The 23123-nt window shown below is 50.1% G+C and overlaps 1 protein-coding gene across 1 annotated transcript; it reads right to left on the bottom strand.

The window, feature by feature from the left end:
- Positions 1–13670: 13670 nt before the first annotated feature.
- Positions 13671–22629, bottom strand: Ca7 (carbonic anhydrase 7). Its single transcript, XM_042700759.1, has 7 exons — positions 22521–22629; positions 19649–19846; positions 16777–16895; positions 16067–16162; positions 15901–15963; positions 15245–15400; positions 13671–14381 (listed from the first exon to the last, which is right to left on the bottom strand). The coding sequence occupies exons 1-7, from the start codon at positions 22558–22560 to the stop codon at positions 14259–14261; spliced, it is 795 nt and encodes a 264-aa protein (XP_042556693.1). The 5' UTR covers positions 22561–22629; the 3' UTR covers positions 13671–14258.
- Between the last annotated feature and the right edge of the window lie 494 nt (positions 22630–23123).

A 23123-nucleotide genomic window follows, 5' to 3' on the forward strand; every position in this document is an offset into this window, starting at 1 on the left:
AGTCGGGAACCAGCTCCTGAAGAAAGTGCCCTCCCGCCACTTCTGATTGGTTGGCCTGCGAAGGCGTGTCCTCGAAGGACAGCAATGTTACCCAATAGATGAAGAGGACAAGAGGAAAGGCCGCAAGGCAAGGCAGGCAGGGACCAAGCACCACCCCTCACTTACCCGCCCTAATTCTGATAGTATTAAAGCGTCTGGTCACCGGACCCACAATCACGTGCCTGACGCCCTCCAACCATTCCGAGATTTCCGCTCTGCCCTCCCCCTCTGCACATCGAACTTGGAGGCCTCTTCAATTCTTCAAAACTCCATTCCTACGTCGAGCTCTCCAGGCCTTACTTCTAAATCCCACAATTTAGTACATCCAGACACCAGGACAGTTGTCCTTGGGGCCCCGGGAGTGTCTCAAGCATAACTTATCTTGACCTCATTTTCTCGCCAAACCCGATCTTCTCCTCTTGAAGCCCTCAATGGCTCCACTAGCTGCTTAGAGACCCAAGACAGAACTGAAGGTTATCTTGATGCTCCCATTTGCCTCGGGCGTTCTCCTCCTCTTAAAACACTCCTCGAGCATCCACTGGCGTCCAATGTCCCTCTTCCTCTTCCTAATCCCTCGTTTGATCGCCTCACTGCCAGTTCTGAATTGGTCCTAAACCAATCTACTCCTACAGAGCAACCAGAATGACCCTGCTAAAACTTAGATTCCTGCAGAAAGGTCTGCCTTGCCTGCCTACTAATTAATCACTGCGTTGAACTCCCAGATAAGATAAACTCTCACAAGATAGAGAACTAAGAGTATCAGACCTTCCTTTAGTCCCTGATCTTAACATTATGAGAGTCCAATCCTCACCTCCTCCCTAATTTGCCATTCTAGTAGAACTCTTCTAACTGGTAGGTCAAACAGAGTTCTTTGGAGGCACAGAAAAAGGAAAGATCATCAGAAGAGGCCACTTACAGCAAGCCCTGAAAATGGGGTCTCCTAAAAGGAAGACACTACCTTACCTGGAGACCTTAGCCACCCTGTTTCCAAGGATGTGCCTGCAGTACAGTAAAAGGCTTGTCAGCCTTGCCCTGGATGGTATTTATACTGTTGCTCACCCTTAGTCTTTTCTGGAAGTTCTAAATCAGGATTTGTAATATTCTCACTTCTAGAACATTGAGGGGGTTGGTTCCGATCCATATAAAGAATAACTCCTAGTACTAAATAAATAGGTGTGAGAGCTGAGAAACACACCCTTTTGTTGTTTTGGTGCCAATAACTCACTTGAGGTGATAGAGGGTGATGCTTTACAACAAGAAGCAAGAGAGTTTAACTGTTCAATTTGCAGGTGTTCGGGAGTGTCTACAACATGGCAGGCCCTGGGAAGACTCCTAGAGACACACAGATGGTCTCTACCATGTTCCTGAGAAAAAAAAATCACATCATTCTAAGTTCTGGAACTATAGAGTTTCTGTACATCACCACATACAACCCACCCCCCCCCACCCCCCCCCCCTGCTTCCAAAGTAAAAATGCACCTGTGAGGATATGGTGCTCTGGAATTTTCTCTCTTAACAGCTACAACAGCTTATTCACTCTACACATCATCTCCAGCCCCTCCTGAATATGATCTGTCTCTCAAGGCTTCCTTTCCCAAGGGCTTATAAGAAATAAATGAAGGCTGGGTGCTGGTGGCTCAGGCCTGTAATCCGACCTACTCAGAAGGCTGAAATCTGAAAATCTTGATTCAATGCAAACTCAGGCAGAAAAGTCTATGAGATTCTATCTCCAATTAACTAGTATAAAGCCAGAAGTAGAAGTGTGGTTTAAGGGGTCTATCACCAGTCTGGCGAGAAAAACCAAGGGAAAGTACTAGTCTCTGAGTTCAAGCCAGAGTACTGGCACAAAAAATAAAAAGAAATGAATAAAAGCAAGTACTTACCTTCCTTTGGGAAAGGGAAAATACAGTTCAATTGGCATTTTTGGAGGCACATCTGTAATCCTAGCTACAGAGGAGGCTGAGATCTGAGGATCACAGTTCAAAGCCAGCTGCAGAAAAGTCGCCCAGAGACTCTTTATCTACAATTAATCATTCAAAAACCTGGAAGTGGCACTGTGGCTCAAGTGGTAGAACACTAGCCTTGAGCACAAAGTGGCTTAGGGACAGCACCCAAGCTCGGAGTTCAAACCCCACAACCAATAAGAAATAAAAATAATAAATAAATAAAAATGAATAGTTGATTCTTGTCAATCAACCTGAAAAATATTAAAATAGGATGCAGATTTCTAATGTTGAGGGGGGTGGTAATTTCATCTCAGCAGATGAGAATGTAAATTGGGGCATATCTTTTTTTTTTTTTTGGCCAGTCCTGGGGCTTGAACTCAGGGCCTAGGCACTATCCCTGAGTTTCTTTTGCTCAAAGCTATCACTCTACCACTTGAGCAACAGCACCACTTCCAGCTTTTTCTGTGAATGGGGTACTGAGGAATTGAACCTAGGGATTCATACATGCTAGGCAAGCACTCTACCACTAAACCACATTCCCAGCCCGTGGGGGATATCTTTAATCCACTCATCCCATTACCTTCAAGTTATCCAAAAGAGGCAAAGTTGAATATTTTGCATTTCAACAATAGCCATATATTACTCCACCTGGCAGAAATTGGCAAAGCATACTTTAACAAGTGAAGAAGTGATTGAGGTAAGATGTATTTCTTTGGTGATTCTAACAAAGTCTCCAGCTTCCTTAGCTATGCAGACAAGATTTTCCATGGAATGTCAGGAAAGCTGATTTGAGGACACGGTTGTGGCAGGAGAACCTGAGATGGTAGCAGCCAGTTTCTGTCTCTCAAAACTGCAACTTCAGGCTGGGAAGGTAGCTCAGTGGTAGAGCACTTGCCTTGCATACATGAGGCCCTGGGTTCGATTCCTCAGCACCACATAAGCAGAAAAAAAAGGCCAGAAGTGGCACTGTGGCTCAAGTGGTAGAGCACTCTCCTTGAGCTGAAGAGCTGAGGGACAGCACCCAGGCCCAAAGTTCAGGCTCTAGGACCAGACCCAAAAAAAAAAAAAAAAAAAACTGCAACTTCTTGCCTGGTAATCTGGGAAAATTTGTTATTTGCCAATAAGCAGAAGAGTTTGTCTTTGCAGAGGTTCTCTGCGATCCTTGCTGCCTAGGACACTAATCTGAGTTCATCTGTGCCTGGAGACAATTGCCCCCAGGGGCCTGTGCCAGTCCAAATCAAGTAACTTATTACCTTTTAGCCAACCAGATGACTTTTCCTAACATCATCCTCTCTGATATTGAATGTGCATGCATCTATGCACATACATGAGTGCACACACACACACTCACACATGGCCCCCTTCCTTCTGAGGGAAGGGCTACCATTCCCTGCAGAGCCTCAGGTTCAAGGTGTATTATCAAGCATTGATGCTGTGCTAGTAGCAAAAGCTTGGGGGCTAGAGGTGTGGCTCAAGTGATAAGAGTACTGGCCTAGCAAGTGCACAGCCTTGAGTTCACATCTCAGTACTGCCAAAAAATAAAAAAAAAGTTCTGGGTATGTTGAGGAAATGCAAGTCTGTCTGCGCTCCGTTTTCAGAGCACCCTGTCAATGGATTGCCAGGAGACATACATACAGATGATTGTATTCCAAAGTGGTTGTGCTCTAATATTCTAGAGGACGGAGCCAATGTTCTCCTTTTTGGTGGTGGTGGTAGTAGTAGTAATAGTAGTAATGGTACTGGAACTTGAACTCAGAGCATGGCTACTGTCCATTAGCTTTCTCACTCAAGACTGGCTCTCTTATCACTTGGATCCATAGCTCCACTTCTGGCTTTTTGCTGGGTAATTGGAGATAAGAGTTTCACAGATTTTCCTGCCCAGGCTGACTTTGAACCCCAAGCAGGTCTTTCGGGGAAATATGATCTGAGTTTCTGAACTTCTGTGAGGCTTTTTCAAATACACAGCAACCTCTTTGACCTACTACAGGGCACAGCTGTGTTGATCTGGACTGTGGCAGCAAAAATCACACCCCATACCACCCCCATCACACATTCATCCCATTCAAGCCTCATTCACTGGAAGGCCCAGAACTTTCCATCACATGGAGGTGATCCTGGGCCAATCAACTTCTCTGAGCCTATGTAAAACTAGTTGGAAGGAAGGCACTTTTGTGTGGGCTCTGTGGTTGCCATTTACACTCCAACTCGCAAATGACTCATATCCTTCCGTGAAAGTAGGTTTGGAAAAGGAGCAGAAAAGCAGCCTTGGTGTGTAAAGAGGTGCCTCACAGCCCTGCAGGAGCACGCTCCTCGCTGTGCGCCAACCTGCAGCTGCGGAAGGTGGCCGACAGGGGGTGCTGCCGGGCCAGCTCGTGCCAGGGAGGCTCCCGCCCAGGAAAACCGCGGTGTCAGCTAGGTTGGTCTTGGAGTCGCCGCCGGTGCCACCTAATGAAACAGTGGCTCTCCAGGAAACCGCGAGAGTCTGGTAAATGTCTCCCCACCCATTCTGGGAAGCCCTGGCGGGAATGAACTCGTGCACAACGCCGGACCAAGAGAAGGATCGGCGAGCAGCCAGGGTGTCAGCACCCTCTTCACCTGGGGCCTGAGCATCCCACCCACACCCCTCATCTGTCAGGATGTGGATGGAGCGTGGGGTTGGACAGGCCTAGGCAGATCGTTCAGTGTAAAGAAAAGAGAGTGTTCTGTCAATAGTCGGAGCAATGCTTTATTTTTGTGTTCCACTCCCCCACTAGGCCTGTTTGCCTGAGGAGAAAAGTTTAGTAGGGCACAAAGGCCAGCAGTGAACAACTCTGGGTCATGAAACCGGCGTAACTTTTACTCCCTCCGTCCCTTCCCCGTGCTCCCTCAATTGCTCAGGGAGGCACTCTTACCGCCTGGAACCATACATGCTTAAGACTATGCCTGGCATATTAGTTGAAATGGAGTCTCCTTAACATTTTTGCCTGGGCTCGCCTCAAACCACAATCCTCCCAACTGCTGGCTTCCCTGTTTATTTCTTCACTTTTAAAACATGCATCGTGTATTTAATCATCAGGGACCTCCCCGTATTGCCTCCTCTGCCCCCCTCCCCAGCAGGAGTGCAGTCTACTTTCCCAGGCATCCAAGGCAGCTCAGAAAAGTGACCAGCCTTGGAAGTGGGGACTGGAATTACTGCTCTTGCAGATTGGGGACACCAGGGACAGTTCTCCTGATAAGATAGGCTTTAGCGGTAATCTGGAGGCCTTCGGGAAGCCAGAACACTCCTGGAGAGAAAATAGCATGGAGACAAAGGTCTTGGACTGTGGGTCAAGGGAAGGATTTATGACCTTGGTTGCCTGCTCCATCTCTAGTCCTTGGACTAGGGCTGGACAGGACTTGAGAGTAGCCACCACTCCTTTGCTTCTATGTTTTCCTGAAAGGGTGTGTGAAGCAAGATCCCACTAAACTGTCCTGAGAAGAAAGGCCCACAGCCCATTCTCTATGCCTGGAAGCAATTCACCATATACAGTGGCATAATAGAAGCTCCAAAAAATCCTGCAGAAAAAAGAAACCAGCCCACTTGATTGCAGCATTTCCAAATGTTTCCTGCGGAGCTACCAGCTCTGAAAGCTAGTCTCACCTGATAGAACCCATGTATGTCCATTCTTTGAAATAGAAAGCCAAGTCCAGAATCTGGAACTGACTTCATCAAGTTCCCCCAGAGTTCTAACTTTAAGTTTGTGTCTGAGAAGGGTCTGGGCCTTGCTCTTTCATTCCCAGCCCAGCCATTCTGGAAGCTTCTTTATCCACATTTAGTTCTCTGGTGGCCCCAGTTTGGTCACCTCAAAGCCAGGGAGATAGGAACACTGGTAATGGGAAGGCAACCCCATCTCATGATGTGTTTTTGCTTGTCATCTGAGGTAAACCCTGCAGCTCAAATAAAGTCTTCACCTCCTGGGTGCTAACAGTGTGTGAGTCTGGTCCCAGTAAGAAATGCAAGGCTGATGGATTTCAAATATATTTTAACTTTCTTTCATCAGTCAATAGCAACAATCAAATACTACAAATCACGTCCCTGAACCCACTTCTTAGTGAAAGACCAAAAAATCCGACAGTAATTTTTCCTCTCTGCCAAGGAACAGAATGATCCTATGGTCTTGAGGCTGATGTACAAAGTGCCCAAGCCCCTGACCCCTGACCACAGCTGCTTTTCCAAGAGACAACAGCCCCCTCTGGCAAGAGCATCCTGTGTCATGTGGTGGTGACCAGAACTAGATACATGACCCCTTTCCTCTATCTGTTGAATGAGACAGCCATTCCCATAAAAGTTGTAGGGGCAGACACCCTCCCCAAGCTGTGCCAGCAAATTGAGGGTAAGGGAAGTATGTGGGTGTCAGGGTGGAGCTGCCCTCCTTTCCCTGGCTCTAGTGTTATTTCTGTCTAAAGAACTAGGATCTGAGACTGTAATCAGGACATCCCCATCCCCAGGCTATGTGAGGACTGGGTCAAACTCAATCAAATTTTCTCACACTAACCTTGAGTTCTATGAAACTACCTCCTTATCTTCTCCCCTGCTTTTCCTCTACCTGGACTGGTGTCCTCTATCCTCGGAGCCTTTGAGGAAGGGAGGAGAAGAGGGGCATTGCCTCTGCTCCATACATGACCTTTCCCCAGATGGCACTGGCCAGCTGTCAGCTCTGCCCAGTGCAGGAGTCTCATCAGCTGAGGAAACAAGATCTTAAGGTTCCAAAGAAACAACAGCACAAACAACAGCAAAGCTGGTTTGACAAATAGTAACCTGAGGGCCAACACAGTCACACTCAACTCAGGTAGATGATTGGCTAAAATAGAGGAAGAGACTATATTGCAGTTTTACATACGGCCACTAGGGGGCACAAACACTACAGGAATGCCTGAGTACCTGAGAGCAAAGTGGAGGAGGGCGACTTACTTCCCACTAGGAACTGACACAGTCCACAGTGGTAGTGTCACCTCATCCCTCCTACGGGCCTCTACCCTGTCACTCTTCTCTAGTGCTTCTCCCAGTCATGGTTTCCCTGCATCCCCCATGGCAGAGAGCTTTTGGGGAATCTGGAGGTGGGAGGTTGTCGCTGATTGGGGAGATGCTGGCAGGTGGGAGTCCTCCATGCTAGTGTCACATGACAAAGGATTGTCTGAGTCCTCTTGATGCTCAGATGTCCCAGCTGCTTGTTGGTCAGCATTTAAACGTGTGATCTTGCTCCATTTTATTTGGAAACAGGAGGTACATTTATTATTTTTGTTTTTAATCTTTGGTTTGGGTTTTTTGTTTGTTTGCTTGTTTGCCAATCTTGGGGCTTGAACTCAGAGCCTGGGCACTGTCTCTGAGCTTCTTTTTGCTCAAGGCTAACACTCTACCACTTGAACCACAGCATCATTTCCAGCTTTTTCTGTGTATGTGGTATTGAGGAATGGAACCCAGGGCTTCATGCATGCTAGGCAAGCACTCTACCACTAAGGCACATTCCCAGTCCCATTTATTATTTTTTTTTACAGGTTAAAACAAATTTTTTGTAACAAATTTTCAAGAATGCAGTCACCACAAACAACATTTAGAGAGGGAAGATTGCACTTTGTGCTTTGCTATGGTTTGTCCCCACCAAAGCCCACAAGAAGCTTAATTTCTCAATGCACAGGTGTCCAGAACTGAGGGGACCTTTTAGAGGGAATTAGGTCACTGGGCTTCATCCTGAGGAGATTATTGCAGTTCCCGCCAGTGGGGGTGAGCTATGCTGAGAGCAGTTCCTTAAAAAAAAAAAAAAAATAGCACACCTGGCACTCCCTTGCTCTCTGACATATCCGCCTGTGTCTCTTTCCACTTTCTACTGTAAGTCAAAGGAGCAGGTGCTCTATACTATGAAGCTGAACCAAGACCTGTTCTAGATTGTTACCATTTCAACCTTTGGAATTGTCAGCTGGCTAACATAAGGTTTGTTTCTTTCTAAATTACTCAGCCTTGGGAATGTTGTGATAACATCTGAAAACAGAGCCAAGATTGTGTTTGGAATTTTATTGAGAGTTTTCACTATCTAGGAAAAAATCACCTCCCAAAACCAAGGACACTTAGATCCCTCTGTCTGGGTGCTATTTTGCCATGAAATTTCAGAAGATTGCATCACACCTTCATTGTTCTTGGGTCTCAGTATTTCTAAACTGGCAAGCATATCATATTTATTAAACACTGCAGTGTTCTATGAATTCACTCACAGTGAGACCAAAGGAGGATATTCTTAGAAGAGGAACACAAAGGTGCAATACCTATGTGCCTCTGATCATATAATATTTATTGAAATGAACTCCAGGAAATGGGGGACAAAAACTATATTGTAAGCTGGGCACTAGTAGCTTATGCCTATAATTCTAGCTACTCAGATTGAGAGGATCATGGTTCTAAGCCAGCTAGGGCACAGAAGTTGGAGAGACTCATCTCCAAAATAACTAGCAAAAAAGAGCAGGGCTAGAGGCCTGGGTCAAATAGTAGAGTGCCAGCTGGAAGCAAGCTAAGCAAGTTTGAGGTGAGTTCAAACTCTAGTAGCAACAAAAACAAACAAACAAATAAATGCAAACTAAAACAAAAAGCCACCACAAAATGAGGTGGTCACACCTGTAATCCCAGCACTCAGGAGACTGAGGAAGGAGGATTGTGAGTTGGAGGCCAATCTGGGCTACACAGTGAGAGTTCATCTCAAAAGAAAACAAACCAAACAACCAAAAAACCCAAATCTACTCTTTGATAAGGACAAGCCATAGCAAACACAAAGAGCAATCTACCCTCCTTGGATGCGTTCACTGGAGTTTTCGAAAATTCACCATGAATTTCAGCTTCTGTGCTTTCAGATAAAATGGAGCAAGGTTGCTCCCCTGTTAGAACAACCCAGATGGACCATTCGAACATTATTCCAACATGACCTCTGACCTCAGGGGAATCGGCTGGAGGCAGGTGCCCCAGAGACTATAAAATTGGCTTCTGATGCCTGACCTGGGTCCCCCACGAGTTTTCAGAACTGCCACAGGTGCCAATTATAGCAGTTAAGTTGGCACTAAAATCTCTACCCACTAGCCTGGACCAAATGACATTTGCATAGCTCTGTACCCAAGGGGTGAGAAGCTCCCCTTCAGGTCCTTTGCATTGCCCCCTAGAAACCACAGACTTCTGGATTTAATGTTGGGGCCAGACCTTCAAAGCCTTGGCTGTCCCCAGAATATCTTTTCAGCTCACCTGCCCCTGTCTGAAATAACCCCATTAGAGCTTTGTCATCGGAGGAGAGACGTGATTTCCAGGCACTGAGTTCTCTGAAAGTGCAGACCTTGTCCATCGGGTCATAGTTCCCGGATCTGAATATATGAAAAACATAGACCGCCTTTATTTTCCATAAATCCATTTTCTCTAGCTCAGAGCCCCCAGTGGATGAGGCTGGTGGGAAATTAGGCCCAGCTCTCCTCTCTCAGTGATGGCCGAAGGTCTAGAGGTCTCTGTGGTTCTTCCAGTTATAAGTGCCTATGAGTTCCCCCAGCATCATGGTCCTTTTTAGTTTGGGGGAAAGGCTCAAAGGGGTATGCGGTAGCTAAGGCCCAAGCTGTTTGTTTCCTCCAGCTCAGTTCTAAGTTTGTCTCTGTCTAGAAAATCTGCTTTATAGCCTCCCACTGACATATTTGACAAATTGGGAAACTGAGACCTAGAGCCCAGTCACACAGAGAATTATTTGGAGCAAAGGGATTATTTCTTTTTTGGGGGGGAGGGGGGTCAGGTTGTGAGCCTGAACTCTGGGCCTGGGTACTGTTGTCCCTCAGCTCTTCAGCTCAAGGCTAGCGTTCTACCACTTGAGCCACAGCGCCACTTACGGCTTTTTTCTTTCTTTCTTTTTTCTTTTTGCTTATGTGGTGCTGAGGTATTGAACCCAGGACCTCAGGCATGCAAGGCAAGCGCTCTACCACTGAGCCACCTTCCCAGCCCACAGCAAAGGGATATTTCGGATACATGAGGTTCTCTCTGTAGAACTAGAAAGAACCCCAAGTTTAACGATGTACCCATAGGCCTTCCTCACAGAGTGCATCTGGGTTGGAACAAAGGAGGCACTGGCTGACCCTCCCTTAGTCCTGGAGAAAAAAAAAAACAAAAACAGCTGGAATACAGCTGGAGGGATTGAGATTAGACTCAGACTGTCAAACTGGAAACTTCCAGGGCCCAGGCATGAATCCATCCTGCAGGGGCAGCCAAAGCTGGCATCTGTCAGAATTTGCAGTCAAGTCCCCTATTACAAGGGAGGGAGATGTGGGCCAAGGGATGTCTGGAGCTTCTTGAGCTTCTGGAAGGAGTGGCTTCCTTCAAGCCGGGAGCCTTTATGTCTGCTTAGCTCTCCTGGACCTCTCATGGTCTTTGCATGAAAAGGTAAACCTCTGCCCAGTGTTGGAAGTCTCCAGAGCTCCGGAGACCCCAGCTGGTGACCCATCTCAGTGAACACGTACTGGGCACGAGGCAGCTAGTTCTTCCTGGCTCACCGTCTGGTGCAAGCTCCCCGCAGCTGAAGCTTCTGTCTCTTTCCTGGGATGCCAGCTACTTTGCTCTGGTCCTCTCCTCCAGGGAGCCCTCCCAGACTAATCAAGTCTTCTGAACCCAGCAGGACTCTTTCCTGACAGCCTCCTGTGGTCAGTTCCTTACCCACAGTCTTGGCCTTTGTCCTAATGGGATAGCCAAAGTCCTGCAGAGTTGGAGGGAAGTGAAGGGATGGCAATATTTCCTGGAGGAAAAAGGCCAGGCCTCGGGAGCCAACTGGCATCAAGTAGTCCAGACTTCTTTTTTTTTTTTTCCTGGTCCTGGGGCTTGAACTCTGGACCTGGGCATTGATCAACTTTTCTGCCTAGGCTGGCTTTGAACTGTAACCCCAGCCTCCTGAGCAGCTAAGATTATAGGCGCAAGCCACCAGTACCAAACTGACTTGTTTCTTTTTCTTCTGGCTTTTTGACTGAGAGTCTTGATATGTAGCCTGGGCTGGACTTGAAGTCAAGATACCTCTGCCTCAGCCTCCCTAGTAGGTGGGATTATAGGCGTGTGATATTATGCTCCAGCTCCTATTTCATTTTTTTACAGTTATTGGGAAAGTTTAAACCATAGGTGGAATTCATTTCCATTTTTCAGAGGAAGAAATACACTTCAGAAGTCTTGAGTAACATGTCCTGCAATGTGTATCTTCGCTATCTGACAGAAAAGAGCCCAAAAGGGATGGACATGTTCAGAAAAGTATTATGGTCTCACCTTCTTCCCCAACTACAGCTGTAACATGGCAATCAGCTGTGGTCTCCCAAGGCAGAGACTCTGCAGCAGCCTCCTCCATAAGCACCCAGGGAGTGAGTGTCCATAGGAAGAAGCCTTCAGGCTGTCAAATCACAGAGATGAGAGCAGGTCCTCTGAGTGGAAGCTCCTTAGGGACCTTTGCTTTGTTGTCACCAACCTGGCTTTCAGGAGGTTCTATGCCTGTGCCTCTGGCCCAGGGCTACCACCAAATGCACAGGAAAGAGCATCTTGGGGACAAGCAAACACATTCTGGGCACAAGGCAGCCAGTCCTTCAATCCTGGTTCTTAGAGGCCAGGCTTGCTGGAGGTATTTGGGATCCAGCAGGGACAACCCCTTTGGGTAGAATAGGGTCAAATCTTGGGCTGTGATTAGAACATAAGGAGGCCACTTTGGGTTTTAAAATAGTTTCAAATTTAAGAAGTGAATTAAAGGAAAGAACTTAGGGAGTGAGACTTTCTTTGGCCATCTCAGGATAATTATAAAATCACTCCCATTTTCCAAGTCCTCTTCAGTGCCAGGTCTGCGGTGCCACCATCTTTAGGAGGGGCTGGGTAAAGTCCCTGGCATACCCAGAAGCACCGACCCCCTAGGTGGCCACCGCCAATGCCCTCTCTCCTCCTAAGGGGCCAGATGTTCTGGTTAGAGAGCAGGAGAGCAGTCAAGCCGATTTGGTTCAATTCCTGCTCTTCACCTCCATAACCAATCTGTGCCTCATTCTCCCAATCTGTAAAATGGGAGTCATGACAGTTCTTGGATCACAGGGACATCTGGACATCTGCCCGAGGCCCTTTGCTGGCCTTTGGAAGTTTACATTGCTAGCATTTCTTCTGGCCTCCCTCCCCCACCAGTCTGTCCTCCAGAAACCTGCCACTCCCTTTGCATGTTCCAGAAGCCTGGAGGGAGAAGGGAGCTGTGAAATCACAGGCAAAGTTATGCTTGGCTCTGTGTCATCTTTGTCGGAGCAGCCTTTGCTGAGGGGTCTTAGCTCTCCTGCCCCCTCCCACCTCCCACTCCCACTGGTTTGCCTGGAGCATGAGAGTGACAGGGTTAAAGAATCAACAGAGCACATCTCACCCCTCTACCATCCAGAAGGGCAAAGCTAGAGGCCTAAGGCCTAGAGAAACCCTAAGCCTTGGGAGTACCCTTCTGGCATAGTGACAGTGACAGGATGACAGGAGTTACAGCCCTAATAAGTGGTTTCACGTCTCATCAGCCCTGCCAGCCCTGACATCAGCCTCCTTCCCAAGGGTGTTCAGACACACTTCTGCCCATCTGCCCTCCCCCCCCCCCCCCAGATATCCCTTCCTACCACCACAAAACTTGCACATTGCTGTCCCCTCTCCTTCCTTGTTCTTCTCACTGCCTCCTGTCCCTGTCCTATCCGGGTTTTGAAACCCAATAGGTAGCTTGACTAGGGAAGAGGCCAGCCAGGTACTTGGATGAAAATTTAAGGAGGCACTCACTCTCAGGGTTGTATAAATTACAGAATGTGGGACTAGATTAAAGTTTCCTTCTGGGACTGGGAAATGCTAGGTCCAATGTGGTTAGTTCCTTTTAAGGTTCCCAGCCCATGAGGCCCAAGGACACAGCTAGATATTCTCTATCTTTCTCTTAGCTGCATCTCCAAACCTCTCTCCCCTACTCCTTGCTTCCCCCACCCCTCTGCCCTTGCATTCCTAGCCACCAGCCATCAAGGATCTTACCATCTACCAGCTTAGCCCTGCTCTTACCTTCCATGGCTCACCATTAGCACAGGAGATAGTCCCAGGCCCTATTACAAGGCTTTGGGCCCACTGATCCTTTTTTTTTTTTTTTTTTTTTGTCGGTCATGGGGCTTGAACTCTGGGCCTGAGCGCTGTCCCTCAGCTCTTCAGCTCAAGGCGAGCGCTCTACCACTTGAGCTATAGCGCCACTTCCGGTTTTCTGGTGGTTTATTGGAGATAGGAGTCTCATGGTCTCTCCTGCCCGGGCTGGCTTTGAACCGCGATTCTCAGATCTCAGCCTCCTGAGTAGCTAGGATTACAGGCGTGAGCCACCGGCGCCCGGCTCCACTGATCCTTTTCAGCCTCACAATCACACCAAGATTTTACCTCTGAGCTTCACATCTACCTTTCCCTCTGTTGTTCTGGTCTTGGAATACTAGCTGGAATTTCATTCTTCTCCCAAAGAGAAGAATGCTCCCTTAGCCTATGACTTCATCTCCCCTTCCCCCTCCAGTCCTCAGCTCCTACCAAGTGTGCTGGACCTACTGCCAGCAACAGCAGCCCTCCACCTCGAACCCCAGAACAGTACTAGACAAAGCATAGACACTCAGCTGCTATTTGTTGCATGGATAAATGAATTTATTTATTAACACATGGATGGATTGTCATGTAGATGGCTTTGGTGGCTGGGTTGGGATTCAGGGAGATAGTATATAAGCTGCAGCCAGGACCTGCCCCTGGCAGCATGTGGCTGGAGGGAGAAGGCCATGTCACCTGCAGCAGCCAGGGGCTATTTGAGTGGCCTGGCAGTGAGGTGGCAGAGGCCTGAGGAGGAGGTAATGCCGAGAGGCAGCTCAGCCTGCCTTGGATTATTGCTTGAGTCTCTCTGGCAGTGCCAGCTGCCTATCCCAGGAGCTCGGTCTCATCCATCACAGTGTGAGCTCAGGGTGGGGCCGCTGCCACTGCCAGTGGGGGAAGACAAGAGATGGTTCCCAGGTGGCTTTGGGTCTTGGAGAGCAGCAGCAGCCCCAAGCTTGGACCCTGTGTGGCTCCTATTCTTCTGCTTTCCCCCCACCCAGGGCAGCTGAACAGTACCTCCCCATTGAGGATCCCAACAAGAACCCTTGAGGGTGGGCAGCTGAAGAAGCGGGGGAGCACAGGACCCCCCCAGGCAGAGAGCCTCAGATGGTTTGGTGTCTGCTGACATGGAAGCCCTTGGGAAGATGGTGCCCTTGTGGCCAGCTGGGCAGGTGAGCAGGTCAGGCCCGGAAGGAGGCTTTGACCACACGGCCCTTCAGTGGCTGTGGTGGCCGGAAGTTGTTCACCATGTGGATCCTCTCATCATCCTCTGAGGTGAAAAGCAAGCTCCGGAACTTCTCCATCTTGAGAAGACAGAAAAGATGCTCAGGGAAGACGCTGCACTGGATCTCTAGGAAGCCAGATTTATCATCTGGTAAACCCCTGTCCAGCCAGTTCTACCCTTCTTTCTATCTGACCCGGGGCCTCATTACTCCCACTTTTTCTCTTCTTGAGACCCAGATTTTAGTCAATTACTCCTTCCCTAAAGGGTCTGTGAACCTGGAGCTGCTTCACCTGGTTCTAGTTCCAGCCCTGTGTAGTGTAGTTAAAGTATTTAGGCAAAGGAAGCATTCTGAGGGCAATACGGCAGGGGCCGATCCCAGGATCCAGGCTGTTCCCTTCCCTCCTGTGTCTGGGCCCTCATTGCCCACATGACTAAAAATGTAGCCAAAGACTGGGAATGTGGCTTAGTGGTAGAGTACTTGCCTAGCATACATGAAGCCTTGGGTTCGATTCCTCAGTACCACATAAATAGAAAAAGGCCAGAAGTGGCACTATGGCTCAAGTGGTAGAATGCTAGCCTGGAGCAAAAGAAGCTCATGGCTTTGAGGTCAAGCCTTAGGACAGGCAAAAAAAAAAGAAGAAAAAATGTAGCCAGAGGTGATGGTACATGCCTGTAATTCTAGCTATGCAAGAATCTGAAATAGGAAGTTCTCAGTCTGAGGCCTGCCTGGATAATAGTCAGAGATCCTAGCCAAAAAGCAAATGAAAAACAAAAGGTCTGGGCCATAGCTCAAGTGATAAGAGCATCTGATTAGCAGAAGGCCCTGAGTTTAATCTCTAATATGGCAGGGGGTATGCTAAAGATGGGAGCCTTGATGGGGGGGCCCAGACTGTGGGTTGCTAACTCACTGGACCCCTCCACTTGGGGCATGGGTAGACTCACCTGCTTCTCAGAGATGCTGATGGGCTCTCGGAGCACAATCCAGGTGACACTCTCACTGAGAGGGGGTGTGGTCAGGGAGCCTGGGTAGGTCCAATACTGCCGGCTGACAGGCAGGAGACTCTTCGGGTTGAAGCAGCTGAACTGCGCTTTGGTGCCCTGGACAGGATGTGGACACAAATATCAGTACAGACTTCCTGCTAGGACCAGTCGAGCACCCATGACCACCAGTGGGATTTAAGTTTCTTCTTGGTTCACTGATGCAAATTTATAGGCAAATGACATGACCCCAGGTGCCATACCTTCCTAGCCTAGGCTGAGCCCTCTGCAACTGTGTGTTAATATGTAAAGCTGTGGTGCAGAGGGTACTCTGGTCACCGTGTGTGTTCTCTTCTCTTTGGCTGCCTTTCTCACTGCTCGGTGGAACAACGTATGTGGTGAATCCTATCCATGCTCTGCCCTGTTGCATGCTGGGTACCTGAGGGACTGTGGCATGGCCCTGCAGGGCTGATGTTCACTGTGGGTCTCAACTAGGGTTATTACCAACTCGGAGAAGTGAATGGGCTCATTCTGTGAGTTATCCTCTTCCTCCTTTCCCACTGAGCTGCTCTGCATTGGAGATTGGGGAGGTGGGGAGATGCAGGGACCCTTGGACTTACCTTAAACCGAACCATGTAGAGTGCATCTGTTAGACGGTTCATGCTGGGGTGCTCATCCCCTGTCTGTCAGGGAGATGCTAGTGTGAGCCCAGCACCCTGAATCTTGAACAAGGGCTTTTCCAGACCTCCCTTGTCCTTCTGGGCCCCAGGGATACCCACCACTCACCTCTAGGAAGACCCCGACCACAGCCAGGCCATCGGGGGCCGAGGCCGCCTCACCAAAGGTGCTGTATTTCTTGGCATTCCAGTGAACCAGATGTAGCTGGGAGGTCAAGAATGGGGCAGGCCCGGACTCAAGATCCTGGGGGGGGGACCTAGGGGAGCCCCCCTTGATAGCCACAGGTAGCATGTCCTGATCTGGGTCCAACTCTGTTTTAGAGCCTCTAGGAACCCATAGAGGAATCTGGCTCTGGCTCTGCTCTGCAGTGAACTAGCTGTGACACTGATGGCTCTCCAGTAGGAGAAGGTGGGAGGGGGAACCTGCAGCTGAGTCCCAAGAGTAAGCAGATGCCTGGGGAAAGGCATTCCAGGCAAAGGGAACAGCATAGGGAAAACCTTGAAGGCATGAAGAAGCCAGGTGTGGGCAAAGGATGTGTCACGTGCAGCTCAGTAAAGAAAGAGGGAAAAGGAACAGGAGGCCAGGCAAGGCCAGGCCTTGACTGCAGACTCAGCTCCTGAAGGGTTGCCAAGCAGGGTATGTGAGAGGGAACGGAATAGGCCCTTCCAGAAACTCCTGGATGCACAGTCCAGGACAGAGTGAAGGCCCCCTGGCCTCCTCATGCTCTTCCAAGCCCCTCCCTGGATGACCTGGAGCCTCTGCCCACAGGTCTGCGCTCCTTCCCGAGGCAGCAGAGGGATACGGGGAGGGTTCCTTACCTCGCTTGGAAATGACTTGCCATCCACCGTGTGCTCCGAGCCCACATCACGTCTCTTGCCCCAGTGGAAATGAAACTGCTTGAGCCGGTAGGGCCCCTTCAGGGGGCCCCCAGACACTGCTGTGGGCAAAAGGGATGTGTGGAAGGATGCATAGCCTGTCCGATGGCAGTGCCAGGACCTGGGCAGCAGCCCAGGAAGGAACTACATTTTTCATGTGGAAAATTCAGTGGGTTGACAGAGCATGGGCCAGTCCCACCAGCTTCCACAGTCCACCGTCTAGGACAGTGTAGAAAGTCTCCCAGCCTGCAGGTGGCAGAGGCTTCTGGGACTGATGAAGTACAGCTCTCCATTGGGCCATCCTCCTCCTCCTGCCCAATTCCCTGCAGAAGCCCTGGTAGCAATAACAACAGGCCGCCTCCCACAGCTGGAACCCTGAGCAGGCTGAAGGTGGATGACTTTGTATAGTCCACCCAGCAGTCCACAAGAGACAGAATCTGTTATTAATCCCTATTTTATAAAGGAAGAAACAGGCACTGAGAGGGAAACGCATTTGCTCTTAGCCACACAGCAAGGCACTGAGCTACATTATGAACTGGTATCTCCTATAGACAGAGACTTAGTTCCTAATCTTCAGACCACCCTGTCTCCCTAGAACATGAATGTTCCAGAGCAGGTGAGCTCTTGAGAGTCCCTATCTTTTCTGCCAGCCAGGCCCAAGTGAATTCGGGGCCAACCCTTGCACAAATAGCTTCTTTGGAGGGTCTCATTTATGTTAGCTTTGTGAGTTTCTCACCTAGATAGCCTGGTGAGCTGGGGCCACACACAAGGCTTCTGGGGACTGATAGAATTTCCAGCTGAAAGAGATCTTGCACTGGAGTGGCCCAGTCAGGGCTGAATGTGAGCCTTTGGATCAGGTGACGGCCCCAGGTCAGAGCTCCACTGGGCCCTCCATAGAAACTGACCAAGGCAGAGCCTTGCACCCTACAGGCCCTCAAGGAGGAGGAGGACAACACAGTGTGGAGATCACTTTTTGTTGTCTTTCCTTATGTAAGAAGCAGGGCCTGTCTGGGCCACAAAGAGGGCCCTCTCTGGGCCTATGACTGTAGGTAGGACCCTAGTCAGGCTGCCGCACCCTGGGGAAGGGAATATCCTGATCCATTTCTCTGAGTTTGTTTCTTCTAGGAACCCACACGCTGGTTGGTGTTTCAGAGAGGAAATACCCTCTGACCCCTTAGGCTTGTCTCCTCCTTCCCTCTGACCACAGAGTGCCCTGCTAGTCCCTGTGGGGTTATGTTGTTTAATTTGGGAGGAATCAAACCCAGGTCCTCATATAAGTTAGGCAACTGCTTGAACTATGTCTTCAGCCCTTTGGTCTGAGGGGGCCTCACTAACTTTACCTTAAACTGGTGGTCCTCCTTCTTCAGGCTCCCAAGTAGCTGGGATTACAGGTATGCACAACCATTCACTGTGAATTCACTATGTGTTTGGTGATCTGCAGGCCGTCTGACTTCCAGAGCAACTATGCAGAACCACATTCATTTGCCTCTTTCTACTGGCTCCCAGACTGATCGAGTCACAGACTTCCTTCTGGCTTTTTGGGAGTTAATTGGAAATAGGAGTTTCACAAATTTTCAGGTCTGAGCTAGCTCTGAACTGAGCTCCTCAGATCTCAGCTTCCTGTGTAGCTAGGTTTAGAGGCATGAACCACCAGCATCTAGTACAGGAAATGTTTTATATGTCTTTTGAGAGGATCTGCTAGATGTCCTCTCTTTTGCAGAAAGAATGATAGTTGTTCTTTCCCTTTTATCCTAGCCTACCAGGCATCTAAGCAACTGAGACCACTCTCCTTACTAAAAGTCTAGCTTTCTTTGCTCCTCATCTCTACATTAGGATTTTTCTATTTCACAGTTAGGTACTCCTGAGTATTTTTTATTGTGTATGTAGAGGGGGCAGTGGAGAGCAAAAAACTGGACACTTCCTTACATAAGAAACACTAGCACTTTCTCTTCTCACCCCATTCCACACCCCCACAGCCTGCTGTATGGACAAAATTCCTTCACTAAAAAGCTTCTGCTTAAGAATTTATCATGAGAGGCTGGGAATGTGGCTCAGTGGTAGAGTGCTTGCCTAGCATGCATGAAGCCCTGGGTTCGATTCCTCAGTACCACATAAACAGAAAAAGCCAGAAATGACACTATGGCTCAAGTGGTAGAGCACTAGCCTTGAACAAGAAGAAGCTCAAGGACAGTGTCTAGGCCTTGAGTTCAAGCCCCAGGACTGGCAAAAAAAAAGAATTTATCATGAGAGTTCTTAACACTAACTCCAGTTCTAAAGAGGCTTTGGAAGGAGATTGTATGAGTTCCCATGGACCCTCTGTGGCCCAAGAGAGTAGAGACCTAGCGGTCAAGATGAGGGAGATATTTGAGCTAGTCCACGGCCTTCCCTAGCCCATAGAACCTCCATTAGCCCATCTGAAAGGTGGGTTTTTGAGAAGACCAAATACACCATGTGAGAGTCTGACACAGAAGTCTCAGCCCTCTTTTCTCCTTGTAGAACCAGAACAGACACCAAGAGCAAGAGAGCTTTTCCTATGCCACCAGCCAGCCACACTGGGCAGGGAGGAAAAACAAAGGCCATTTGAAGGGCAGGAAGGGAATTAGCATATCTGGAGGATCTGCCTTTGGTAACACTTCATTTTTTATTGTCTCTCTCTGACTGTAGAAAGTCAACCTTATTCCTTTCATATTATATACAAGGAGACTCAAGGTTAGGCCTCAGGCTTGGTAGCTGGTGAGAAGTGGAGCCCACCCAATATAGGGTAAGGACCCTGGGTGATGGGGGGCAGGGCCAGGCTTTGGCAGCAGTCACTTACCCGTTCTGTCGTCACAGTCATTGAAGTCTACCTGGACAGAATGGCCATTGTTGGAAATGCTGAGGGACGTGCAGGCCTCGTAGGAAAGTTCCAGTGGCTGCAGGTTGGGCGAGTACACGGCCTGGCTAGATATGATATTGATGGGGGATTGGCGGTCTCCCTGGGCAATGGGGTACAGTTTGTGCCAATGTGAGGGGCCTGCAAGTAGAGAGGAGACAAGGACTCAAGCTATCCCCTTGGGCATGGTCACATGCCCAAAGAGTCACACTGAGTTCTAATCCCAGCAATACTGGGATGTGGAAAATGCTGTGTGTGGGAAATGACTTCAGTAAAACTCATCTCCTAGTGCTGATAGGAAGCCCAGAGAGGAATTGCATGGAAGGGCATGTAACACAACTATAGGCTCAAAGGCTGTTCTGGATAGTGAGTTCCTCTTCCCCCAGACCCTCCCACCCCACCCCCCTTCCCAGCACACATGCAGGGAAGCCTATGGACATCTAAAATCTCTTATATGACCCTGACAGGAATTTAACCTCTTTCTGTACCTTGAGCAACTTAGTAACAACAAAATGTGATAACAACAAAAATGCCTATAACACATACTTATTTGCCCCTCATAGACATCTTGTAAAATGGAAAGTAGTTTGATGCCCATGTCACAGATAAAGGAACTGAAGCTACTCACAAATATGTACACATGCATACACATGCACTGGTATAAACACAAAGCAAGAGCCAAGCATCATGGCTCACGTCTATAATCCTAGGTACTCAGGAGGCGAGATTTTAGGATAGATAGTTTAGAACACAGCTTGGGCAGGAAATTCCATGGTACTCTCATCTCCAATTAATTAGTAAAAATCAGGAAATAGAACTGTGGCTCAGATAGTAGGGTGCTAGCCTTGAGTGAGGAAAGCTAAGAGCAAAGCACCTAGGTCCTGAGTTCAAGCCCCAATACTGAGTATGTTCATATGTACACTGACCTGCACTCACCAAGTCCTAAATATGCATGTGTCTACACACACACACAGCCCTGCTAACTATATCTGACCCACACATACACATTTTCTCACATAAACATCTCCTATTGGAAACCCAAGTTTGCATCAAGGGATCACGGCAGAACACATGCCCATGCATACACCCCCATACACACACACACCTGCACACACACCCACGGGCGCCCACCACCTGCCTCCCAGAGGCTCCATCTGCAGTGTAAAGGCTCAGCATCTCCCTGGGGAACATCCTGAGATGCAGCCTATTTTTAGAGCTACTGCCGGCTGGTGCTTCTCCCCCTTTTTGGCTTCTTAAGTTTTCCCGAGAAAACAGCAGCAGGTGCCGACAGAGACAGAGCCATGTCCCCAATGGATGACTCAGAATCGTGGCCCAGCCCCTTTGGGTTATTTTTGAAGTCCTGTGAGCTCTGCCTCATGCTGGCACCTCTGTCCTCTGTCTTTCCCTCCCGTATTGCCCCTAGACTGGACCGGCCCAGGGCTGACTGGATGAGACACAGCCGCTTGAGGGTAATAGGGCCATAGGGCATACCCTTCAGGATGCTGGAGGCTCAAAGCTGGTGGACAGGACCAACAGGAATGGCTAGAAGCTGAGGGCAGCCTCGGCCGGCGTGGGGAGGAGAAAGCATCCAAAAGCTACCTCCAGTCCTGCCAGGGAGGGAATGATAGTCCCTGGGCTCTGTCAGTCTGGCCCTTCTTTTCTCCCTCTCCATCTCTGCTGGCCTTTATCTGACTGTCAGTCCAGCTGCTCCCACTTGGCCAGATCTAGGGATTCCCTTACAAAATATGCTTATTTGTCTTTGGGGTCCAGAGGGAGCCATGCACTCGTGCAGTACTTCCCAACTACCTCTGGCCCACTGTAACTTCCTGGGCCCCAGACTGTATGTAGCCCAGGACTCCCACCCACTCTCATAAAGTGACAGTCTCTCCAGAAGAAGTGGGGCAGGAAGTACTTGGTACCTAAGTACTCGCTCCTCTCCCCACCTCCTCCTGCCTCGTCTGAATCTCGGGTGTTCAACATCCATCACAGAGAAATAGAAAAGCCCTTCTCCTATCCCCATCCCTGCTGGGTTTAAGAAATATCCTGAAAGGGAACTGACCTGTCCCAGACCCACACTCAAACCGTCTAGCACACTTTCCGTCTCTTCTTCCTTTCACTGCATGCTAAGGAAACTGAGGCAGGATGGAAGATCTATCTTCCCCATCAGATCAAGGAGCTGCTGCTCCTACACAGTACGTGCCCCAACATCCCGCTTGGGTGCATAGTCGCCTAGACAGGCGTGCGTCCCCAAGTGCCCCCTTTGCTCACGTACCAGCCGAGCACCGCAGCTCGGACACTTGGGCAGGGAAACTCTCTCCTGGGGACACTGCGCCCTTGCCCACGCGGAGCTCAGCTCCCAGGAGGTTCCCGCCGCGCGCGCTATCCCGGCACAGACCCCCGGCGCACCGCGCTCCGCCGCGGCCGCCCCCCGCCGCCTCCCCGGGCCACCTCCCCGCGCGGCGCGCGGTGCGCGCCGGGGCGAGCGGGTGCGGAACGAGTGCGGGGACGGATCTGGGCGAGCGCGGCGGGGCCGGGCTGCGCGGAGGCGGCGGTGGGACGCGCTCAGCCCGCTCCATCACTGACGGGGCGCGGGCGGTCGGGCCCGCCGGGGCGCAGCGCGGACTTTGCGCAGGGCGCAAGGGAAGCCGAACCGGGGAAACCCGGCTTGTGGGCCGGATTCTGGGATCTGGATGGAGAGAGGGATCCGGGTCGGTCCTGGAGCGTGGGCTCGGGAAACCCAACCCCCGAGTGCAGATCCGAGCCAGTCCAGCTGGGTGAGAGCCAGCGGGGAGGGGGGGGGGGGGGCTGCGCCTACCGTCGTCCTGGCCATAGCCCCAGCCGTGGTGGCCGGTCATGCCGCTGCTGTCCCCGGCAGGCAGTCGTGTACCTGCCGGCTGGGCTCGGTCCGCTCGATCGGGCTGCGGCTCTGGGCCCGCTCCCTGCCGCGGAGCAGCCTCTTAAAGCGGCTGCGGGCGGGAGGAGCGGTTCCCCGGGGACCCGCCCCCCACCCCCTAGCAGGGAGAGAGGCCGGCCCTCCCCTCCCCCCGCCCGCCCTCCCGCGGGCCCGCTGATCCCCTATAGTCCAAATGAGAGGTCAGGAGGAGGTAAACTGCCCCCCTTCTCCCTACCTCTCTCCCTGCGTCCCCCTGCACTTGTACGGACACGGGGTCCAAGAGACCAGCCGACCAGCCATGCAGCGCACTGCAAGGCTTCTCCACATTTCATTTCCTACCCAAGCTTGCTCCTGAAACATGCCACCACTGACATCTGGACCCGGGTCCTGGGGGACAGGCGTGGGGATGTCCTTGTTATACTGCAAACTGGAGCGTCCAGAATGGAGCTTTGCCTGATGGCCAGACAAGGTTCACAGTAATAGACCAAGCTTTACATCCTTCCTATAACACAAACCTCAGCCAAC

Source organism: Dipodomys spectabilis, unplaced genomic scaffold (assembly GCF_019054845.1).
Source record: "Dipodomys spectabilis isolate Male_0828 unplaced genomic scaffold, ASM1905484v1 ptg000273l, whole genome shotgun sequence".
Taxonomy (NCBI): Eukaryota; Metazoa; Chordata; class Mammalia; order Rodentia; family Heteromyidae; genus Dipodomys; species Dipodomys spectabilis.

Bases quoted from the DNA above. Each gene is read 5' to 3' on its own strand.
- Ca7 (XM_042700759.1), bottom strand. From the start codon at position 22,560: ATGACCGGCCACCACGGCTGGGGCTATGGCCAGGACGACG. The intron at 16,896-19,648 runs GTAAGTGACTGC...TTTTGCCCACAG, and splicing joins TGACTGTGACGACAGAACGG to CAGTGTCTGGGGGCCCCCTG. The intron at 15,964-16,066 runs GTGAGTGGTGGG...TCTCCCTGACAG, and splicing joins TGGTCGGGGTCTTCCTAGAG to ACAGGGGATGAGCACCCCAG.